Source organism: Panulirus ornatus, chromosome 42 (genome assembly GCF_036320965.1).
Source record: "Panulirus ornatus isolate Po-2019 chromosome 42, ASM3632096v1, whole genome shotgun sequence".
NCBI classification, from domain to species: Eukaryota; Metazoa; Arthropoda; class Malacostraca; order Decapoda; family Palinuridae; genus Panulirus; species Panulirus ornatus.
Genome location: NC_092265.1, coordinates 23,164,830 through 23,188,132, shown reverse-complemented (window position 1 = coordinate 23,188,132; position 23,303 = coordinate 23,164,830). Strand labels below are relative to the sequence as shown.

Sequence of the window (23,303 nt, the reverse complement as noted above, 5' to 3'; positions counted from 1 at the left end):
GGTCCCGGGTTCGATCCTGGCTGTTGGAGGTTTGTATGTTATATATATAAAAAAATTTTAATTTTCCAAAAGAAGGAACAGAGAAGGGGGCCAAGTGAGGATATTCCCTCAAAGGCCCAGTTCTCTGTTCTTAACGCTATCTCGCTAACGCGGGAAATGGCGAATAGTTTGAAAGAAAAGAAAAAGATATATATATATATATATTCTTTGGCATGTGCCCGCTCAATTACAGGAAGCATTGCAGCAACGACACATTCGCTATTGACATAGACAAAACAAAGACATACGCTCCAGTGTATTTGTTAGAGGTGCAAAGAAAACGGTAATTATTCAAGCTACAGAAATATGATAATGTTCCTCTTCGTCTGGCAGATATATGGGTGATAACACCCCTCGTTCCTCCTCCTGTATTATAAAGCAGATACTTAGATGCGGTTAGAAACATTTCTTGTTAATGTCGTCAGAGATAATTATGCCATGATGTCGTCAGAGATAATTATGTCATAATGACGGAGGTTAATTACTAAAGACAGTTTGACGTTTTAATTGTCTTAATGATTTATGAAGTGTTCGGGAGTTTTACTTTGACGCGTAGCACAGGAACAATAGTGCTAGTCAAAATACATCATTATTTTTCCATGGACATCGTCCGGCAGCAATGACAAGCCATCTGTTCACGCCTTGTATGCGTAACTACCTCCCTGTTGACGCCTCGTTTGCGTAACTATCGCATAAACGGAGGGTCGCTCGCGCATCTTGGGGGGGGTTGGAGGGAAGTGGAGGGAAGTGGAGGGAAGTGGAGGGAGGGGGGGGGGGGGGGGACAATCGCATGTTTACCAAATGGCGTCCTAGCTTCGTCTCTTCGATGCATATCACACTGACTTATATTTCTCTCTAGTGTCTCCCCTGATGGTGTGATTATTACACGAAAGTGCACTTGGGAACTTAACGCGTTTCATTTTCCCCTTGGACTCATAGGAATATATATATATATATATATATATATATATATATATATATATATATATATATATATATATATATATATATACACTGATGACCCAAGTGCTCATTTCCATACCAATCATAATTTGGCCTTCAGCTAATTCTCAAGCGGGGGTACACACGCGACGAAGAATGTCCACGCTTTGCCTAGACCATTTAAGAAAACAGCTACTGGGCCACCAGCTGCCCTCCAGGGCCATGTAAACACCTGTGCTGTGCCATCACACACACACACACACACACACACACACACACACACACACACACACACCTGTAGTCTTGGACCATGGACACACCTGTATTAGTGGACCAGCTGGACCTGAGCATAAGATACCATTTCTATCGAGTCTTGTAACACATTGGTGACGTGAAGACATATGTATCTGCCCTACTGAAGCTTTTGAACATCATTATCCATACGACTGAACTATATGAACATGAACACCTTTAGTACTGGACCATGTGAACATGAACACCTAATTAAAGTACTATGTGAACAGTGATGCCTATTCTACAGGAACATTTGAACATGAACACCTATTTTACAGGACCATGTGAACATGAACACCTAATTTACAGGACCATGTGAATATGAACACCTAATTGACAGGACCATGTGAACATGAACACCTATTCTACAGGGTCATATGACCATGAACACCTATTCTACAGGACCATGTGAATATGAACACCTATGCTACTTAACCATGTGAACATGAACACCTACTCTACAGGACCATGTGAACTTGAACACCTATTCTACAGGGTCATACGACCATGAACACCTATTCTACAGGACCATGTGAACATGAACACCTAATTGACAGGACCATGTGAACATGAACACCTATTCTACAGGACCATTTGAACATGAACACCTATTCTACAGGACCATGTGAACATGAACACCTATTCTACAGGACCATATGAACATGAACACCTAATTGACAGGACCATGTGAACATGAACACGTATTCTGCATGACCATGTGAACATAAACACCTATGCTATTGAACCATTCTACTTTTTCTAGACTACACAGACCCTGTGGTCCAAGGCCAAGTGTTCATATGTGTCATTTGGAACACAAGACCACCTGAGATGCAGGAAACACCTGTGTCACTTTATATCACATTCACACACCTGTTCTGTTGAAGTGAGTAAAACACCTGTGCTCCTGATTCGTTCAACACCTGCATTGCTTGGCCCTCAAACCCTTATCAGATAGACCATTAAACACCTGTTCTGGACCTATAGAAACCACAATTGTACTGCTAAGCTACAGAACATCTGTGCCTCTAGACCACACGAACACCTGTCTTGCTCAACCACATCAAACCCCCTCTGTCTTATTGCCTTTACACCTGTGTTGGAGAGCCATCATTTAGACTTGACACCTAGCCATTCGACAGCTGTACAATTTCACACCTGTGCCTCTCAACTAAACACCTGTGCTTCTGGCTCATTATCCACCTGTTTTGCAGACAAGCAGAGCATCCAATAGCATTCACGCACGTGTAAACAATTCACTGATGTACGAAACATCTTTTATAGACGTGAGAGCTCATTTCTTTGGCTTTCTTCCCCCACTCCTTGGTCCCTCTTAAGCGTCGCTTGACATAATTGGACGTCTTCCAGGTGTGAGTCAGCCGTGCAGGTTGCATGCTTTAAGGACGATTCGATCCCTTTGCGCCCCCGAGCCTCCACACCCATTATGAGGTGACTCACATCACCTCCCCAGCCCGCCCGCCACACCCCAGGACGCTCCCCTCCAGCTCAGAACTGAAGATAGGAATTGATGCTTATGTCCAGAGTAAGAGCATTATATGGGTATTATACCTTCCTCTGTGTGTGTGTGTGTGTGTGTGTGTGTGTGTGTGTGTGTGTGTGTGTGTGTGTGTGTACCACCTCACCGTTAAGTGTGAGGAGAGAGGAGAGGAGGAGGAGGGTTGGGAGGGAAAGGCTTCAAATCCAGGGAGGGAGCCAGCAGGATTTGGCTAACGTCAGGGAAGTGTGTCAGTAAATATACGACTATGTATAAATGAATTTCCGGAGGGCACGGTGGAGAGGAGGGAGGGAGGGAGGGAGGGGAGGAGGGAAGGGGGGTTTGAAGGAGGTGGGGGCCATGGGTGAGTGGTGGTGGAGGGGGGGAACAAGGTTAGCGTTTACACACACGAACACACGAACAGCTTCACGAACCTTGGCCACCAACCACCATGTCGTTTTATTTTTTTTTTCGTAACTTCTCATTTCGTGAGTTTTACTCATTTATCTTTTTTTTACCTCATCATAACGATGATTGGTCCATCGTTAACGAGCTGTTAACACGATCAGGTAGGCAGTTTGTGGCTGAGGTGCTTGTTCTGTATTACGCCACTTGACTTATTCTTAACTTACTGCTTGTTACCTCGTTTGTGTGGCAAATCATACAGTTATGAAATTACTGTAGCGTAGGTACAGCTTTGTCCTGGGACACGAATATAGAAAAGACAATATCAAAGTCGAATATTCAGAATATCTAAAACGTCTCAAAGATATTCATATATCACTCCGAGCTTTGAGATCTTCACCGACTTTTAGAAGTGATTCTGTTAACCTGATATGAGCTTAGAAAGATCATTTTGTCACCCACACCTGAATTATAGATTCGACCTAATGATTCATACATGAGCAACAATTCATAAGTATACTATACAACAAGGAAGTGAGTATACATGATCAACACAGCTCTGAGAATTACCAAGATATTACGAACAAAGTTGTCAATGATTGTGGTCTGGTTCCAGACTGTAGCATTGCAAGTATGGTACACTAATTACAGTGTGATTATGGTTGTTAGCTCTAATTGGTATGTTGAGGTCACTGGGACCATTTTCTCTTGCTCGCTGCACCTCCGAATCATGAAAGTCTTTTACAGGGGGACAAGAGCGTATCCCCAGTATGGGATTTTAGTCCCCCAGGGAAGGGAGATATGGAGATGTGTACCCAGCCCTGGCTCGTTCCCTCCCTGACCAGTCACCAGGGAGGATACATGTGTGACTCAAGGTTAGGGCGCCTGAGGAGGGGGGGATAATCAAATGATTTCGTTAAAGTCTTCCCTGTGGATGTGAGGGATATGGTTGGCCCTCATCTGTGAGGGATGGGGCTCTGGCGACACCCTGCTGGCCTCCAGAGAGACAGGAATTGTCGCGCGTGCACCGGACGCCCTCACGCGACCTCACCGGACGCCCTCACGCGACCTCACCGGACGCCCTCACGCGACCTCATCGGACGCCCTCACGCGACCTCACCGGACGCCCTCATGTGACCTCACCGGACACCCTCATGCGACCTCACCGGACGCCCTCATGCGACCTCACCGGACGCCCTCATGCGACCTCACCGGACGCCCTCATGCGACCTCACCGGACGCCCTCATGCGACCTCACCGGACGCCCTCATGCGACCTCACCGGACGCCCTCATGCGACCTCACCGGACGCCCTCATGCGACCTCACCGGACGCCCTCATGCGACCTCACCGGACGCCCTCATGCGACCTCACCGGACGCCCTCATGCGACCTCACCGGACGCCCTCATGCGACCTCACCGGACGCCCTCATGCGACCTCACCGGACGCCCTCATGCGACCTCACCGGACGCCCTCATGCGACCTCACCGGACGCCCTCATGCGACCTCACCGGACGCCCTCATGCGACCTCACCGGACGCCCTCATGCGACCTCACCGGACGCCTTCATGCGACCTAACCGGACGCCTCACACGACCTCACCGGACACCCTCATGCGACCTCACCGGACGCGACACATGAGAGATTTAGTGTAGTGACCGTCTGTATGCAGTCGGGTCATGTGTCAGGCTCAGGTATAGGAACCATGACTCTCGCACTTCATGAATCAAATACGGTCTTGCTGGCAGAATGTTACTGTACTTTACCTGTATTTAAGGACGCCACAATACATAAATACAGTAAACTGTACAAGATCTACAACCCCATGCATGGTAGCGTCTATCACCAACCCGTTTTATATCTGAAACTTCCCAATCAGTTTACGTTGAAGACCTCTGGGAACTTATACCATTCGTCCACTCACCTATTTCCACACCAAGGTTTACCTGTTTCCGTATAGAACCAGATCTGATTCCATTACAATGAGGATCGGCAGAGAATCCGCCAAGTGCGAGGTGGTTATCGCTGCATCAAGGATTCTGATCTCACGTCGCTTATGATGCGGTGAGGAACTGAATCTCATTCTGGCGAAATGGGAGGACTTCGCTATGCCAGTAGGGAGGTGTAGCTTCTCCTGTACCAGTCATTAGATGTGGTGTATACCAACCCTACCACAGTCGGAAGCTACCTGAGGGTGATGGTGTTAAACAAAGGCCTTGTGGAAGGTTCGGATCCAGGTGACTGGAGACATATAGATTTGAATATCTGTTTCTTTGACATGAGGGAGTGGGTGGGTTTGAGAAATGGGGGAGTTTGGGAGAGGTTCTGCCAAAGGGTTTAAGGGAGCGTAGTGAGGGAGGGAAAGTTAGGAACAAAGAGGAAAAGTAAGGAGAGTTAATGGTTCTTAGGGATCAAACCTGTGATTCGAATGTGGGGAAAGTTCGAAAATTGTAGACCATTGTGCTACAAAATATAGAACTGAAAAAAAAATTCAATTTTGTGAGAATTTTTTGTATGTGCCTAAAAATGTTCTATACAGGCAAGTGAAATGTTCTCTTGGGTAATGTTATATGTTCTAGCCTACTACGTAGCACAAATACCCTTGACCCTGACGTACCAGCAACGTTACGTATCGTGTACCTGATGTTTATATAAACATCTGACCCACAAGGTCAAAACTACACTACAGACACACACACATACATACAATCACACACATGTAGTATGAATTACTGATATCTTTATACCATTCATGACTACACGTATACAATCACACACACACACACACACACACACACACACACACACACACACACACACACACATATTTATATATATATATATATATATATATATATATATATATATATATATATATATATTTATATATATATATATATATATATATATATATATATATATATATATATATATATATATATATATATACACTAGTCGATATGGCACGGATAAAACCATGCCCCTAGAGGAAAGAATACAGGAAAACATTAATCTTAATACCTCGGGTATTTGCAGACCCAACCCTTAAGGTGGGAAGGTCACAGGAAGTGGAACGGATGGACCAAAGACGGAAGAGGATTTTCATGGCTTTTGTGCATGAGAAAAGAAAGTGATAGAATGACCAATCCTCGTGTGGTTGTCCGTACTAAAAAAACTATGGGAAGCAGCTGTGGTGGCCAGATGCGTGCCACAGTTCTAAGGTCACGGTGACCAGGAGACACATGAAGGCAATGGTAGAACAGAGAAAGGAACCTAACCTCGCATCAAACACGATGAGTTGGTTTGAGAAAAGTGATGCGAACAGAGCCGATGTGTCTAAAGGCTTTTAAGTCCAATTTAACTCAATAAAAAAAGGTGTATTAAGTCCCCTGTACGTATAAGATGGCTGCTCACTAGTGTTATGATTGTGACATCTATAAAACACTCACAACATGTGGGGAAGATGGCATTGTAATGATGATTATGTGGGGGAAAAGGGGTGGGTTTCGGGTTAGAGTAAGGGGTATGGTTAATACCATCATGTTTACATTGTTACGTAAGCTTGATATATGTTCTGTAAAGCTTGTTCATAGTAGAATTACGGTCTCTAGGAATCTAAGTGATAATGATGCGTTATGCACTAGAAAAGGAGCGAAAGGAACATGTTCTAGAGCATTAGATAGAAGTATTACTTTCTAGAGAGGTGAACAAGTGTAACATCTTTCATGATAGGATCGTGAAATATTCTGCAATAACAGAGTAAAAGTAACTTTGTCTAGAGAAGTGAAAGGAACACGATGTTCTTGTTCATAAAGTAGCAATAACATCATGCAAGGCGAAACAAGGAACATAGAATTGCAGGGTGACACTTAATCATCTATTCTGTAACGGTGATTACAATGTAACAAAACATTCATCACATGTAACAAGGTCTGAAAAGTTATGATTAAAAGCGGCATCTTAGCCAAAACAACCGGTATTCTTATCTAAAACAACCGGCACCTTGCCTAGAACAACCGGCACCTTACTTAAAACAACCGGCATCGTACCTAGAACAGCCGGTACCATACCTAAAAACAGCCGGCATTGTACCTACAGCAACCGGCTCTTGTTATCACACCAACCCGTCGTTCTCCTGAGAAAACGGTGCGTCTAACGATCTAACTGAAGCTAAACAACCCTGTAATTGAGGTAACAACAATTAGTATCCCTTACTTTTAAGTATGGACGTATATATAATGTATTCAATTCTCGAGTGATCTCAATGATGGATCATTATCTACTCCGCGTTAATCTCTACATAGGATTATTATCTATTTTGCGTTAAAATCTTCGAGATGAATTACCTGAGTAAAATACAAATTATATTTATAAAACAAATACTGTCAATAAATAATACGAAAGGAGTAAATATAATAGACAGATATTCATCAAATGTTTACAACTCTTAATTTCCACGTATTTCTTACACATTTCGCTCTAAGTTCATATCTTATATTTGTAAATCATGTTTTGAAAATTCGCCTCTTATGGCTGAATTCTAAAGGTCATATGAATTTAGTAGTTTTCCTGAATGAAATGAATAATTTTGAAAAAAATATGTGATGAATTGTTGAGGAGTTAGCGGTGTCTGGCAACTTGAGCCTGAGCCAGTGTGGTGGGCGAAGATGACCTGACGTCATAGCGCCTTGTGAGTTCGTTGTGTGCGGACGTCTGTCTGTCTGTCTCTCTCTCCCGCGCGCGCACCCTTGTGATCCAGTTATTATAACGCACCGAACGGAATAAACTATTTATCAGTGTCTCTTGTAAACCGTCGATAAAGTGAGATATTTATCAGCAAGGTTGGCAAGCAAGGGAGGAAAAAATATAATCATTTTGTGAAGTCGTAAGATCTGTGTAGTAAGCCAGGACCATTTCTTACCATCTTGCTAACTGTCCAACCACCCCGTTCGCCTTTAACCATCATAACTGGAAGTGTGAGTTGGGTTTAAGGGGGACGAAGCGGTGGGAAATGGCTTCCAAGCTCCGACGCCCGCCTCTCTTCGGCTTGGACAACCCGCTTGGAATACCTGTCCTTCCCAAGTATTCGTCAGCTGGTTGTAAGGTGAGAGTCAAGGTTGTAGGTCACTTCGAAGGTTGTGATGACGTGTTGTGGTCCAGCTGGGTCGCGGACTGGGATAAAGCCCGGCTTTGTTAGCCAAAGGCTTGGACGACCTTACCCTTTCCTTTTTGGAGAAGGTATAGGAATTAGAAGAGTTTATAACGAGTGGATGTTTATATTCCAGAGTGATTTATATAGTGATTTATATAACCCATTTATATTCTCGTGTGAGGGAGATGGTGTTATTAATGAAACGTAACAACTCTTATCCCAATCGAGTCATTTAAACTATGAGATGTTGACGTTTTAATAAAGGATCACAACACGATCCTGTAGGCACTGGCGGATCCCCCTGTAGGAGGAGTGGATCCTCCACAGTTCTTCATCTGTTATCGGGAAAGATATTTGTGCTCTTGACTTTGTGAAGGTCACGGGTGCATGACCAGCAAGGTTATTTCTTTGTCCTGTCCGCCATGCAGCTTTTACCCAATGCCTACCCTGGCAAGGAGGGGCGGCTGGTGCTGGTGCTGGTGTGGGGGGGGACTAGCGAACACCTGTGTTCCGCTCATGAAAACTTGTGAAACACTTACAGTTAATTACCCTCAGGGATGGTGACCCAGCTTGACCTCACAATGGGAAGGATTTAGCTAGGAGTTGTCTGTGCCTCGCTGAGGCTTGTAAAATTACACTGCTTCTTTAAGGATTTTATTAATAGGTAAATCAATTGGTACCACAGGTTTTTTTTTCAATACTGACACACACACACACACACACACACACACACACACACACACACACACATATATATATATATATATATATATATATATATATATATATATATATATATATGTATATATATATATATATAATGCTTTCGTTTGGAACTCCTCGTTCGAAACTGGTTATACTTGGAAGATGTTGTTGCGTGTTGGAGACAACTTTTCTTGTTTATACATAATCATTCATAAAAGGATTGGACACTTGGTTGAGAACCAGCCAGCTTACGTACACCGTGTTGGAAGATCTATTGTCACAAGCTGGTGAATGCGTTCTGATTCTCCTCTGAGAGAGACAAGTGACAGTGGAATACAAACTTAACCTCGAAACTTGTTGATCCTGTTCCGAACAATTATGGTTTCCGTTTACAATGTAGTGAGAGTATTAGGAAAGACTGGATGAAGGAAGAGTTGACTGTATTGTAATAAAATGTGAAAATCGTTGGGTACACAATGCTGGTTTTCTTCAGTGGAACCAATGTAACTTTTGAGGTATACAGTTTACATGTAACTCTGAGGTATACAGTTTACATGCAGTTCACGTTGCTCAGGTGAATTATACGTCTCGTTAGGTGAATATGCACTGGAACCTTTAAAAGGGGAATACAAAAACAATCTTATGTGCATTTAGCGTCCCAGAACAGATGGAAGGATCCAGGCTTTCAGCACGTTGTGGCAAAGGACATTAGAGGTATCAGAACATACTGAAGTTTTCACATTTATTTCATTTTACGATGCATGATAACCTGCGAGCCACAAGTCGGTATATGATGGTTGGTTGTATGTCACAACGTCCCCACTGTACAATCTGCAGTTGTTGTTCTGTTTCCACTGGTAAAGGTGTTGTTTAAGGGACACACAGACTTTCCTTCCTCTTTTGATAACTTAATGTTTGGGTGTATCTTACAGGCACTTATAGTTAAGGTGGGACAGTGCTTATTATCCAGGATATATATATATATATATATATATATATATATATATATATATATATATAGATATAGATATATAGATATATGAGGAAAATTAGGTGTGGTGTAGACATATGTCTTTCCTAACTTGTAGATTAATATCAGGATTTAAATTCAGCGAACTTGTATGCATTGTTGAAGACAAGATAAATCACAGAAAATCCAAGGCTCCAGTACATGTACATGACAACATGTCTTTACTTATGTTCTCTTGTCAATGTTACACTCAAAGGAGTTACCGTTTAAAAGTTACCAGGGTTTCGTTTTCTGTAATTTGGAGACTATATATATAAATATATATATATATATATATATATATATATATATATATATATATATATATATATATATATATATATATATTTTTTTTTTTTTTTTTTGACATGTACGTATTTTCGGGTCGTTTGATCTCAGAATGTTATGTAAAATATACATGACATTGCAAACATTATTGCATGATGACACAAGAATGCAATAACCACTGCTTGGGTGGGGGGGAGAATTTTATGTAAACATTTTCTAACATTTTTTTTAGGTTGTAACGATTTAGGAGACTTGCTTATGTGTGTGGGATACGAAGCAGCGTTATCAATATGCCTCGTATTTCCATGAAACAGTCCCAGTCATGAGTCATGGTTTAGTGGCATAACCTCACTTTAGCAACACAGACTTTGGACATCTTTTAATGTCTTCTGAACGTAGTTGGCGTTCCTTAAGGCACGTTGATAGTTTTGTCACCATTTTGGTTTCCAGATTGAGTTTGTTTTCTTTGGGTTTCGTGTGAAGGCTTCGTGGTCTGAAACTTCTTCATATATTGGCCTCGTACGTCATACGGTGGTGGCTTGAGGGTTCACATCATGGTTCGAAGATTCACTTTTATAGGAACGATTTTCGTTTACTATGTCATGTCTTAAGTTCGTGTTGTTGACCTAATGCTTCGTGTGCTCGACTCGTGCTTCATATGTTTGTCCAAAGCTTCATGTTTGCTTCGGCTTCAGATAGCCTCGTATTAGCCTCAAGATCACGTATTAAACAGCTTAACGTGTTGGAATGGATGTGATGGGGAGGTGTTTTACGAAAACTAGAAACTTCAGAATTTACATAAATTGAGATTTTAGATCTCGAGGAAAACGACACCCGTGTTGCCTGACCAGTGAACCATCCTTGTTGATGACTTCTTACAGAATCGTCTGTGATACAGTCAGTGGGCGAGTGCCAATAGCATTTCATAGAATACAAAGGATTACAATCAGCAGCAGAGTATTCGAGATCGTGTTTGTGAGGTAGTGGAAGATGTTAGGAAGATACATATCAATGTGAACTTCGGAGGCTGTTTTTCTCTAGTTCATATCATGTCTCCAATCAGGTAACTTTATAAACGATTGGTCAATATTCACCTTTCACTCATAACCCGGTGTTGAACTCACTGGCAGTCCTGACTCATAACTTGTAACGTTACTCGATGAATATCAAGCTAGTACAACACGCGAGGAGGAATTGATGATTGATAATAACTTTTATATATACGATGACCCACAACCAGTGGTGATGCTGAGGTATCCAAGGATGCCACCATTGGTCCACTGCTGTTTTCGCCTCCACGAGAGACGTCACTGGGGAAGACTTGTGGATATGTTCAATACGAACGTCAGCGACAACACGAAAGAGAAAAGCAATTGGCGAATCGTTGTTAAAGACGCGTAGATTTGCACTAAATAGACGGTAAACACACACACACACACACACACACACACACACAGACACAAACAATATATCTATTCAATAATTGATTATAATATCCACATTACACGTCGTTTTCTTTGTTTAGTGCACTTGACACGTCGTTTTCTTTATCTAATGATCACGCTTTTCCTGCGCCAAATTGTCGAGTGCCTTGCCGTACCACTGAGGCTTTCCCGACGCGCTAAGCTGGTACATCCACAGCTGGACCAAAGCTTACCATCAGTTGGCTTAAAGACGTAACCATCTGTCTCTCGTGTTTTAAGTGTTTATCTCCCTCATTTATCACGGTAAAATCGCACCGTTAAACATTCATCTTCTCACTCGCAACACTGTGTTGATTTCCCACTTATCACATGAGGCAGTTTTCCCACTAGTGGATCGTTCAGTCGTTAGCTATCACTTGTGGCAGTTTTCCCACTCGTGGATCGTTCAGTCGTTAGCTATAAGCCAGACTTTCTCCTGGTGGAAGAGCCACTGGAGATACTAAGCTGGCAGGGCGAACGCATACGAGGCCAGAGCCTTGAGATGAGAACAGCATGTGTTATCTTTGCGTATGTTGAGCGAGATAGCTTATCAATACAGCTTGGTCAAGTGATGCCCCTTGGGCACGGCGTCTGCTCTTGGCTACAGAGGAACTACTCATTAGTATTAATAGGTCGTTCGGTACATCTTGTTCCACCATCAGTTTACGAAAGATTGATCCCGGGTCCGGGGCTCACACAGGTGTAGATAAGGGAGGAGATAAGAATTGCGTGACGGAAGGATTGGTTGTGATTGGTCGCGTGATTATGGCTAGAACTCTAATTGGTTGTTTGTCAGAGGAAGGATAGTTAGTCCAGATCCAGACCCAACAAGGGCTACGGGCATACTTGGGTATATGTTGGAATTACCCTTAACACCTGACGAAGGTTTTAAAGATATTTCGATTGTTAGGCGTGACCTGCTATTGAAGGCTCAGTAACGACCCTGGCAGTTGACAGGCCTTTAACGACCTAAATAGCCAACCACCCAATCATCCAGAACAAGCAGTTCACATCCATTTCTCTCAAACTCAACGAACTTCGTTTATAGATATCCAATTCTGTTTGTGCCTCTCTGGCTTTTAACGCTGGGTAGCCATAGCAGCAGAGGCTGGAGTAATACATATCGACATGATTTCGTAAATTCAAAAGATCAATCTCACTCGAGTGGCCAAGATGACTGGGTGTGTGTGTGTGAGGTCGTCATATCCAGCAGTTACAGACATGGATGACTTCATGAACACAGTTATCATGGTCGACACAACATTGGGGTTAGGAAAGTTAAGCAACATCCAGTCTTGTGTACATTTGACTCATGCATTTTGCGCCTCTGAAAACTGGAGGTGGCCTGGCGAGGTAAACGAGGAGTGTAAAAACCTCACAACATTATTTTCATTTGTAATTACCCAAGGGCCATTTTCTGTGAATGAGTTCTGGTGTTACCCAGGACCTTTCTACTAAGGCTCCTTCAGCTGCGCTATTTTCAGTAGCAGGGAAGTATAGATTCCTCTGGAATGAGAAGTTACTTTGAGATTGTTCTTCCAGTGATACAGCCTCGCCAAAGTGAGTGTTCACTTGTGGGGTGTAACTTCGAACGGGCTGCGTCCGGTAACACCTCCCTGAACACCTACTTAAATATAACAAGGGCGGATACTCCATACCCCATGCATGACCAGGAATTAACAGATAATCGTAATCTGAACCTGTGGTTTCATGCCAGGTTACCAGTACCTAAGACTGACCAATCAGTGGATCATGCTGGCGGAGACAAGCGTCTAATGGCCATAGTGACAACATATGGTGCCACAGACTGTCTCACTGTTGACGTGGATGGTAAACATAGACTGTAGACGACTGCCAACGCCAATTCCAGACTCAGCGTGTCCACGACAGATCTTGTCGTGCCACCAGCACCACTTTCAGGCCCAGTGTCGCCACGACAAGTTGTATCATAAGTTGCCAAAGGACGACAGAAAATAGAGAGCCAGGCTATTAGAGAAGAGAGGTGTGTTACCGGACTTCTCCCACCTGTGGAGACATCGGAAAGTCATCTTTGGCGAAGCTGTTCAATCGTCTGTTGACGAAAGGTGATACAGTAGTTTTGCCCAAGAACCTCTCATTTCACAGGAGTCCAGCATTTCCCTGCTACTGGAAGTAGTGCAGCCTGAGAGACTGCAGAAGCTCTCGGAAATGGGGTTCTTGAGCAACGTCAGATGCAGAACTCCTGGAAATGGAGTCCTGGAATAGCACCAGATGCAAGAACTCCTGGAAATGGAGTCCTGCTGGAGTGACACCAGATGCTTTAGCTCCTGGAAATGGGGTCCTGGAATAACACCTGATCCAGGAACTCCTGGAAATAGGGCCCTGGAATAACAAAAAGGACATGCTTTCAAGAAAGGGATCCTGGAGTTGATGTAAATGAGTATAAAGTAAATCAGACCAGACATACTGCGTTATATTCCAGGTTAGTGAAACGACCAAACGAGCAGTTTGACGTGAAATGATCGTTATGATTACAGTCGCCTGCAGCTCTCACCTTAAACTGTATAAAAAAAAAAGAAAAACTCTCTTTTCAGCTTTCACTTGTTCACCTGAGCCATAAACCGAAGAATTATTGCCTTCATAATTGGGGTTTATTTCCACTCTTCTTTCATTAGGAGGTTTTCCTAGTGCTCTTTAATTCACTTATTAATCGGAAATAAGAGCGACTTCGAAGAAAGTCCAATATTATATCAATATCTGGGATCATCATGTAATGTTTACATCATGAGCTGCCTCGCGTGAGGACGCTTCGATCCAGCTTCGACTGCGTAGACTCGATGCTCGTCTGTGGCGAATCACTTCCTGGCTATGGAATACGCCAGCGAATGTTGTTGTGGCTCATACCACCACCACGTCTCAACCACATACATGCAATACTCACTGAAATCGACATTACCCTTTATGCTAGCTATCTGTAAGGACTATAAAGTTTCAAAATACTTTCGTTTTAGTAATTAGGTATTTTCTCCCTTAAAGTAATAAGCAAGTCAGTAATGTAAGTAACTTTTACGAAACTTTGTTTTGTTTTTCAATCTTTGTTTACAGTAATACTTAGGTTTGTTTACATGTGTTATCATCACGTTCGTGTATATAAGTTTTATGTGAAAGGAATATCTGAATCCTTAATCGGATTGGCAAAGCCATGAGATGGCGCCAGGTTGTGTCAGTGTGTGTGTGTGTGTGTGTGTGTGTGTGTGTGTGTGATTACTATTTGTGTGTTACGGAAGGGAGAGAGTTTTACACTCGTGTTGCCTCGTCTCTAAACCTTCTACCGTTTGTGTATATCGTGCCTTTACTTCTACGAGTCTGTATACACAAACACACACACACACACACACACACACACACACACACACACACACCAGCCTAAGCCAGGTGTATGCGTGCGTGCCCACACGCATCTTCCCTACCTCGCTCATGCGTATGAGTCGTGAATCATGATTCACTTGGTGGCGAAAAGAGGGAAGGAGTGTAAGGAGGAAAAGACCCCCCCCCCTTCCCCCACCCCCACACACCCCCACACCAAGACTGTATCTCTTCAAGCCTGGGTGTAGCCGGGTGTGGTTCCCCCCCCCACGCCACTCCCCCACCCACTGGTACAATACCATACCCCCACCCCACACACCCCCCTCCTCCCTCTCCCCCCAGTGATAGTTCGTCTCCCAAAGTTATGTGCGTAATGCGTAATGCGTCACAACGACGCTCCGGCTTGCGTCATGGCTTTGCGTGTTGGTGGGGGGGGGGGGGAGGAGCGGTTGGATTCGTATGTATACGTGTAAGTAGTTACTTGGGTATGTATAGTATACATACACAGGTGTCATGCGGCTCGTAGATAAGGCACGGTATACATCTGGCTCCCCCCCCCCCCAACGGTCCCGTTGATAAAGAAAACGGCAGCCACACCCTCTCTCTCTCTCTCTCTCTCTCTCTCTCTCTCTCTCTCTCTCTCTCTCTCTCTCGCCGCACGTGACGCCCGTCACACGGGGACACGCGGGAATCATCGGGTTGCAGACGACTGCACGTGTGACGGAGGAGGAGGAGGAGGAGGAGGCAGTGAGCTGTGGTGGTTGTGGCGCGGGTCACGAAACATGGAGGTCAAACCCTGCCGACTGTGACCCACCCCACACCCTCACCCTCCGCTCGTTAGACCCCCCCAGAGTTGGGGGTCGCCCGAGGTGCCGTTGGAGAAGCAGGTGCGGCTGCGGCTGTGGCGGCGGCGGCTGCGGCACGTGACGTTAATCATCATAAAGAAATCCCCCCTCCCCCTCCGTGAGGGCAAAGGTCTTCCGCTCGGGTGTAAACAGCGACGTAGATGGGACGCAACTTTGGCGATGATTGGCCGGAACAAAAGAGCATCAACGAGGGGGGGGGCAGCACCTGCTGGCATTCACCTCCGTCTTGGAACTTATTGTCTCCACGATCTCACACGTTCTTCACTTCGGCGTTCGCTCCAGAGGGAGTTCGATTACGTTTCCATCAAGTGTTTATTGTGTTCTTGGGCCTCGGCGAGTGTGAGTAGGACCCGTGAAGTTGATTTTTCCCTCGAATGCCAAAACCAACTGATGTTCTCTCGCAGTAGAAGCCACAGTCGCTTCCTGCAGAAGGACCCAGGTCCTGACGAAGGCAGGAGGTGCTGTAGGCGATGAAGGCTGGAAGGACCACTGTCTTCTACCCCTGACACCATCCATGGCCCAGCTGGTCTCCCTAACCCTCACACCCACATCACTCCATCTGAGGCGCGTAACCACCTCCCTCAACCACAATCAAGATTCACGGTACTTACCACTACAGGTGGGGACTGGGGACTCCTGCGCACTGGAGACTGCTGGGGACTGGGAACTGCTGGGTACTGGGGGTTACTGGGGACTGGAGTCTGCTGTGGACCAGCGACTACTGGATTCTGAAGAGTACTGGGGACTGCTGGGGACTGGGAACTACTAGGGACTGGGGGCTGTGGGCTGCTGTGGACCAGGGACTACTGGAGACTGAAGAGTACTGGGGGACTGCTGGGTACTGGGGATTACTGGGGACTGGGGTCTTCTGTGGACCAGGGACTACTGGATTCTGAAGAGTATTGGGGACTGCTGGGGACTGGTAGCTGCCAGGTTCTGGAGTTTACAGGGGACTGGGATCTGCTGTGGACCAGGGACTACTGGGTACTGAAGAATGCTGGGGACTGCTGGGGACTGGGAACTACTAGGGACTGGGAGCTGCTGTGGACCAGGGACTACTGGGGACTGAAGAGTATTGGGGGACTGCTGGGGACTGGACGTGTCTTTCTCGACGTCAATGAATGAAACCAACGCAGGACTCAATCGGTTCGTGAAGTGCCTCACGGTATACTGCTGGCTCTGCTTATGTTTGTGTGCGACGAATGAATTCCTTCATCCTGTCATCATTAACCTTCACCTCCCGGATGTACGCTAATACCCCCCCCCCCCCACCCTCCCTGACCTGAGAGAGAGAGAGAGAGAGAGAGAGAGAGAGAGAGAGAGAGAGAGGACTCCCCCTCTCCCTCACCCGGGACTCTGTGCCCATATTATTTTCCCGTTCGTTCGTAACCTCCCACGTCTGATTCTCTCTCTCTCTCTCTCTCTCTCTCTCTCTCTCTCTCTCTCTCTCTCTCTCTCTCTCTCGTGATCCTTTAACTACCAGTTCGGCGCGCGAGCAGAGGTGGAATTATCGTAATTTTTGGGTACGGTTACGAGGAGGAGGAGGAAGGGGGGGGGGGGGGAGGGAGGTGAAAGAACGCACGCTGCGGGTCGTGAACTTTCAGAGGGCGATTATCTCTCTCTCTCTCTCTCTCTCTCTCTCTCTCTCTCTCTCTCTCTCTCTCTCTCTCTCTCTCTCTCTCTCTCGTCCCCCGCTAATCATCTTCTCCCTCCCCCCTCTTCCCCCTCCTGACTTTCTAACGCCATTTGCGCGAAGTTCGTTGGTTAAAACGCGCGTACTTTCTACCCTCCATTTTCTCCCCAGCAGGTGAGGCATTGCGTACGGGCGGGGCTGTGGGAGCAGCCGGAGTGATGGTCCTGCACTGGCTGGTGAAGTGCGGCTCGTAGGGCGTAGTTGGCGTAGTGGGTCGGAGGCGTCAGTGGCGTAAGTGCGCACGAAATGGCTGGTGTGGCTCTATTGGTCGGGGCGTAACGTGTGGGCGTGTGTGTGTGTGTGTGTGTGTGTGTGTGTGTGTGTGTGTGTGTGTGTGTGTGTGTGTGTGTGTGGGTGGGTCGGTCGGTCGGTGGGTGGATGTGGGTGTGTGTGGGTCGTGGGTGGGTGTGTGTGGGTCGTGGGTGGGTCCTGCTTTCAGCCCTGGGGTTTCGTCGTATGGAATTCAGAACTTCAATGCTAAGTTCACTCAACTCCTTGACGCATTGATTATGTGATGTCTACACGAGATGATTCTCACAGATCTCAACCACAAGCAAGAACTCTTGTGTAGTTCAACCTGCAGTGGCACGTCTGTTGACATCTGTTACCTACACTTTTCTGTTGTTTTATGAACAGAATTCGTTGTATGGATCACAGTGCCTTATGGATACCATTCAGGGTTCATGATTACGTAGTAGCAGTGCTACTGAAGACCCACATAGTCTTGGACGTTCACGTTGGCTACAAATGCGACAGCAACACGAAGGAATCAGTTCAGAGCTGGCGTCCTTGAGTCAGTATATGTACGTGTATCATCCGTTGTCGTAGTCATCATCAACGTAGCCACGAACTCAGAAAGAGGAGGATCGTATCATAATCTTCGATCCTCTCTATCCTTTTACCAAGGACGGATGGCGTGGTTCACAAGCCTTCCAATACCCTATGCATGTGTGATAGTCTCAGAATGCCACATAAAGACGACGTGGTCTTGACGAGATGTGTGTGTGTGTGTCTCGTGGCATTTACCTCGTCTCGAGAGACAATTTCATAAACCAAATCTAAAAAAAAAACTTTTAAGTTAATTTGTAATGCAATTCGCTGCTGTGTTTTGTGTATCACATTCATATTCTCGTCAGTTTTCTCTCTCGGAACCACGTCACTATCCCCTAGCTGTCGAGAGAGCAACAGTTTGAGAAATATTGATAATAATAACAATAATAACATGAGATTACGTCATTTATACTCGCCTCCATCTGAGGCGTCTGTTTGCTAGCCAAGCAAGACAACACGACTCTTTCCTTGGCATCAGATGGATACCTTCATCTCGCATGGTTTCCGAATTTTTTCTGTGTTGCACATTTATCTTCGACGGTAAACAAGGAAGGGGTGCGGTAGAGTGTGGCAGTGAGGTAAGTGATTCAGTGTGGTGGAGAGAGAGAGAGGAGAGGAGGGTGGTGGTGAGAGAGAGATGCTGCTGTGGCGAAGGTTAAGAAGGGGAGAGAGGCAGGCGGAGGCGGAGTTGGACAATATATGGTCCAGCATGGCGGAGGTGTGACCCACTGGCCGTCTATCAGATACTGACACAGTTTTCACGCCTTCCTCCTCCTCCTCCTCCTCCTCCTCCTCCCAGTGATCCTTTGTCATGGTGCCTCCCTCCTTCCTTCCTCCCCCAAATACTGTCGCCTCACCCCTGTCATGCCACTGTCACACTCCCTGTCATGCCACTGTCACACTCCCTGTCATGTATACCCCACTCTGTCTATCTCTCCTCATCTCTCTTGCCACAGTCATGTCAGTGGCTATGATGCCTTACACCACAAACGCCACATCCCACCACAGCATCCTCTACTGTGGTGAGTCTGGTGGTGGTGCCGCCCTCCCCCTTACACACCATAGCCACACCACAATAGTGATGTCTCCACACACACACACACACACACACACACACACACACACACACACACACACACACACACACCTGGCCTCCTAGTGAACCTACCGCAGTAAACACTCATTTCTCTTCCTCATTTTCCTCTTATCTTCGTTTTTCTTTCCCTGTTTTTGTGTCTGTCGCTTGATTTAGACCCACCTCAGTTTACCCCGGCCCACCCAAACCCACCCCGGCCCCCCATTCTGCTCCAGCCAGCCCACCCTGGCCCACCCAGGCTGGCCCACACTGCATGACAACCCCACCAGCGGAAGAACACCGTAAACCGACCCCTCCCACGACGCCAACACCCACACGCACACCTGATTAAGACGCAGTGGAGGAGGCGCGGGCGGGCGCGGGCTGGTGGTTGGTTGGAGGTGGTGGTGGTGGAGGTGGTGGTGGTTGTTGGTGGTGGTTGGTGGTGGTGGTGGTGGTGGAGATGGTGGTGGTTGGTGGTGGTGGTTGTGGTGGAGATGATGATTGTGGGGAGAGGTTGTGTTTGTTGGTGGACGAGACCTTCGCGGTGGTGGGGATTGTGTTGGTGGTAATGGTGGTGGTGGTGGTGGTGGAATGATGGTGGTGGTGGTGTTGGAGGACGTGATATTTATGGTGGTGTTGGAGAGGTACATCATGGTGGAATGGTGGTGGTGTTGGAGGACGTGATATTTATGGTGGTGTTGGAGAGGTACATCAAGCACCAAAATTAAGGTTATTGTCTTTTATTTCCTCATACGTTTAGGGTTGTTATTAACTTGTGTCTCCAGTTCCCTTGTGTAGATAAGGTGTTCACACATCTACCATCTACATTTCACTCGTGTCCAGTGTCTTAAAAATGTTAATTGAACTTGAAAACTTACCTTTTTCATCTCTGCTCAATTCTATTAAAGTTATATTTCTAGTCTTATATTCATCTTGAGATCTATCTATGTATATCTTTTTTTTTTTCTTCATAAGTTGAACGTGAAATGTAACTGTGAGTCCTCATGTGTTGATGGGACTGTAACTGTGGATCCTCATGTGTTGATGGGACTGTAACTGTGGGTCCTCATGTGTTGATGGGACTGTAACTGTGGGTCCTCATGTGTTGATGGGTCTGTAACTGTGGGTCCTCATGTGTTGATGGGACTGTAACTGTGGGTCCTCATGTGTTGATGGGACTGTAACTGTGGGTCCTCATGTGTTGATGGGACTGTAACTGTGGGTCCTCATGTGTTGATGGGACTGCAACTGTGGGTCCTCATGTGTTGATGGGACTGTAACTGTGGGTCCTCATGTGTTGATGGGACTGTAACTGTGGGTCCTCATGTGTTGATGGGACTGTAACTGTGGGTCCTCATGTGTTGATGGGACTGTAACTGTGGGTCCTCATGTGTTGATGGGACTGTAACTGTGGGTCCTCATGTGTTGAGATGTCTCATTCTCCCCATCAGAACCTTAGATTCCGTCTGATTTGTTTTGCTGTTTCTCGTTCGTTCATTATGTGGTTAGGTTATCAACTGTGGTAGCATGTTGTTAGGTGAACCTGGCCATATGTAGGGGAGGTCACTGGTAGAGCTGGGGTCTTCCCACACTCCCCCAGTATCTGGGGTCATCAGTGGTGTTCCCCAGGCATTTCCTGACCCCAGTAAATGTGGGGTCACAGCCATTTATGGCTGGATATTCGCCTCGACCTTGTTATCTTGAATCACTCGGGTCACAGCACCACAAACAGATGCCACAAATATTACAGCAAGTGTAAACATCGTCTTTGGGTGAAAAAATACTGCCTCTCTTTCGTTTCTTTATGTCTCAACTCGCGAGTTTTTTTTTAAGGCCTTCAAAGGAATTATGTTTGACGTAGCGAGTGAAGATTTAAAGTGGGAATATTGACACTTCAGTCAAGTTTGTTGTAAGCAAAATGTGTAGTTCATATATCAAAGGCAATTTAGGATCTTTTTTTTAACTGCCTAGGATGTAGGAGGAGGTGGCATGGTGGCTCCTCGCTAACCCTTGTGAGACACTTGAGGTTTTCTGAATAAACATAACATGTCTACCCCACGTCCATAAGGTCTACGTCACCGAGTTCCTCGTTGCTTTCTTGACCTTAGTGGCGTGTGTGTGTGTGTGTGTGTGTGTGTGTGTGTAGGGCCCCTCATGACTATTTTCTTAACCCCCTGTTCGACCCCTTTGTCATCCACAGCCATCACCACTTCATGTAGCTCTCCTCATACCCCGGCCTCGCCTCACTCCCTCATAGTGTCCGTCCTCTCCTGTCCTCTTTTCCTCTCCCTCACACTGTCCTCTCCTAGCTCACCCTCTCAGCCCCCTTCCCTCTCCCGTTTTCTGTGATGGTCATGAGGGGACAAAAATAAAAGTGTTTGTTTTCACAATGTGGAGAAAAAACCCTCCAAAAAATGCTCTGAATTTGTAAAAAGAAAGAAAAACAAATCAGAGATGTTATTAGTCCATTTTCTGAGACAAATATCATCTGAAATGATGGTAATAAAGAAATGGCCTCCTTGTGACACAAGCCTTTTTCAAACCCAAAAGATTTCTCAAATATACCACGAACACAAAACGAATTTCTAAGGACAGAAAATGACCAGTTGGACATTCAAAATGGTTAGCCTTACCTGGTCTTTGATCATATCAATACCAGATTAATGAAGGAAGGGAGATGGCAATTAAGCATTGCCAATCACCAATTTTTTTTTTTTCAGCAACTCTCCATGAGAAGGGGAAAGTGCCACAGGACAGCTTGCCAATGTAACGCCAATTTGAAAATGATCTGCCATATAGAAAATGTACTTCGGGCTGCCATCCTGTCAGGGAAACTTCGGATATAGAATAATTTTGTCAGATTTAGAAAGAAATGAATCAAATTGATAGAGAAGATCAACAGACATTATCAACATTCGGTTTCGAGATAAAATGTCATTTTTCACGAAGTTAAACAATTTAGTCTTATATGTAAACATATTATGACTAGGATTCCAAACTATTCTCAGATGTTATATGTTTAGAGATTCAAAGCCTTTCGGTAAGGCATCGCATAAAATGATGAAAAACAAAAAGCATAGATCAAAGTATAGGGAATCGAATCTCTCTGTGTGTTTGGATAGCGATGGGCTTACAGATAAGGAAGGTGGAGTGTATTGATATGGGTCGAGCGTCCGCCTGGTTTCGCGTGACGAGTGGCGTACCACGAGGGTCAGTGCTGTGACCTGTACTGTTTCATGATATAGATAATCTGGACACAGATCTCGCCAGGGCAATGTTAATAATCGCCCCTGACACGGAAGTAGAAAATTCTCCCATGTCAAAGAAAGATTGCCATAGATTCAAAGTGATTTTGAACAATTGACGTAAAAGATCTAAGGCACGAGGTACAGAGGCCTAGCTACTTGCAACACAGCTAAAAGGTTGCTAGGTTGCATAGTTAGAAAGATTTGCTTTGAAATGAAGGGTACAAATACTCACGCTTAAACAAACCCCATGTTAGAATTCATTTCAAGGAACACGTCTCGAAAATCGTGAGGTTCCGCGGAACCTATATTTTCCTCCCTCATTTTCCATGTTGAATCCTCATTCATGTTGTTGTTAACCTCATTCTTTCATAGCATCACGTGACAGAATGTGAGGAAAGTTCTTCAAATTGCTTTAGGCAATGTTTTAAGCTATTTTTCTGTGTAAAGTTA

The 23,303-nt window shown here is 45.3% G+C and overlaps 2 protein-coding genes across 7 annotated transcripts in view; one reads left to right on the top strand and one right to left on the bottom strand.

Annotated features, from left to right (window-relative positions):
- Positions 1–23,303, top strand: part of LOC139761977 (protein phosphatase 1 regulatory subunit 14B) — a 362,773-nt gene that overhangs the window by 13,261 nt on the left and 326,209 nt on the right. For 2 of the 4 annotated variants that reach the window (XM_071686723.1, XM_071686720.1), the window contains exon 1: positions 7,862–8,279. The exons of 1 other annotated variant lie outside the window; for it this stretch is intronic. In XM_071686723.1, coding sequence (XP_071542824.1) covers positions 8,187–8,279 — 93 coding nt within the window. In that variant the 5' untranslated portion in view covers positions 7,862–8,186. Of the gene's footprint in view, positions 1–7,855; positions 8,280–23,303 lie in introns of those variants that run through there. One more of the 4 variants, XM_071686721.1, reaches the window with a different exon arrangement.
- The window catches only part of LOC139761976 (uncharacterized), a 117,272-nt gene that overhangs the window by 19,772 nt on the left and 74,197 nt on the right, over positions 1–23,303 (bottom strand). The window lies entirely within an intron of this gene.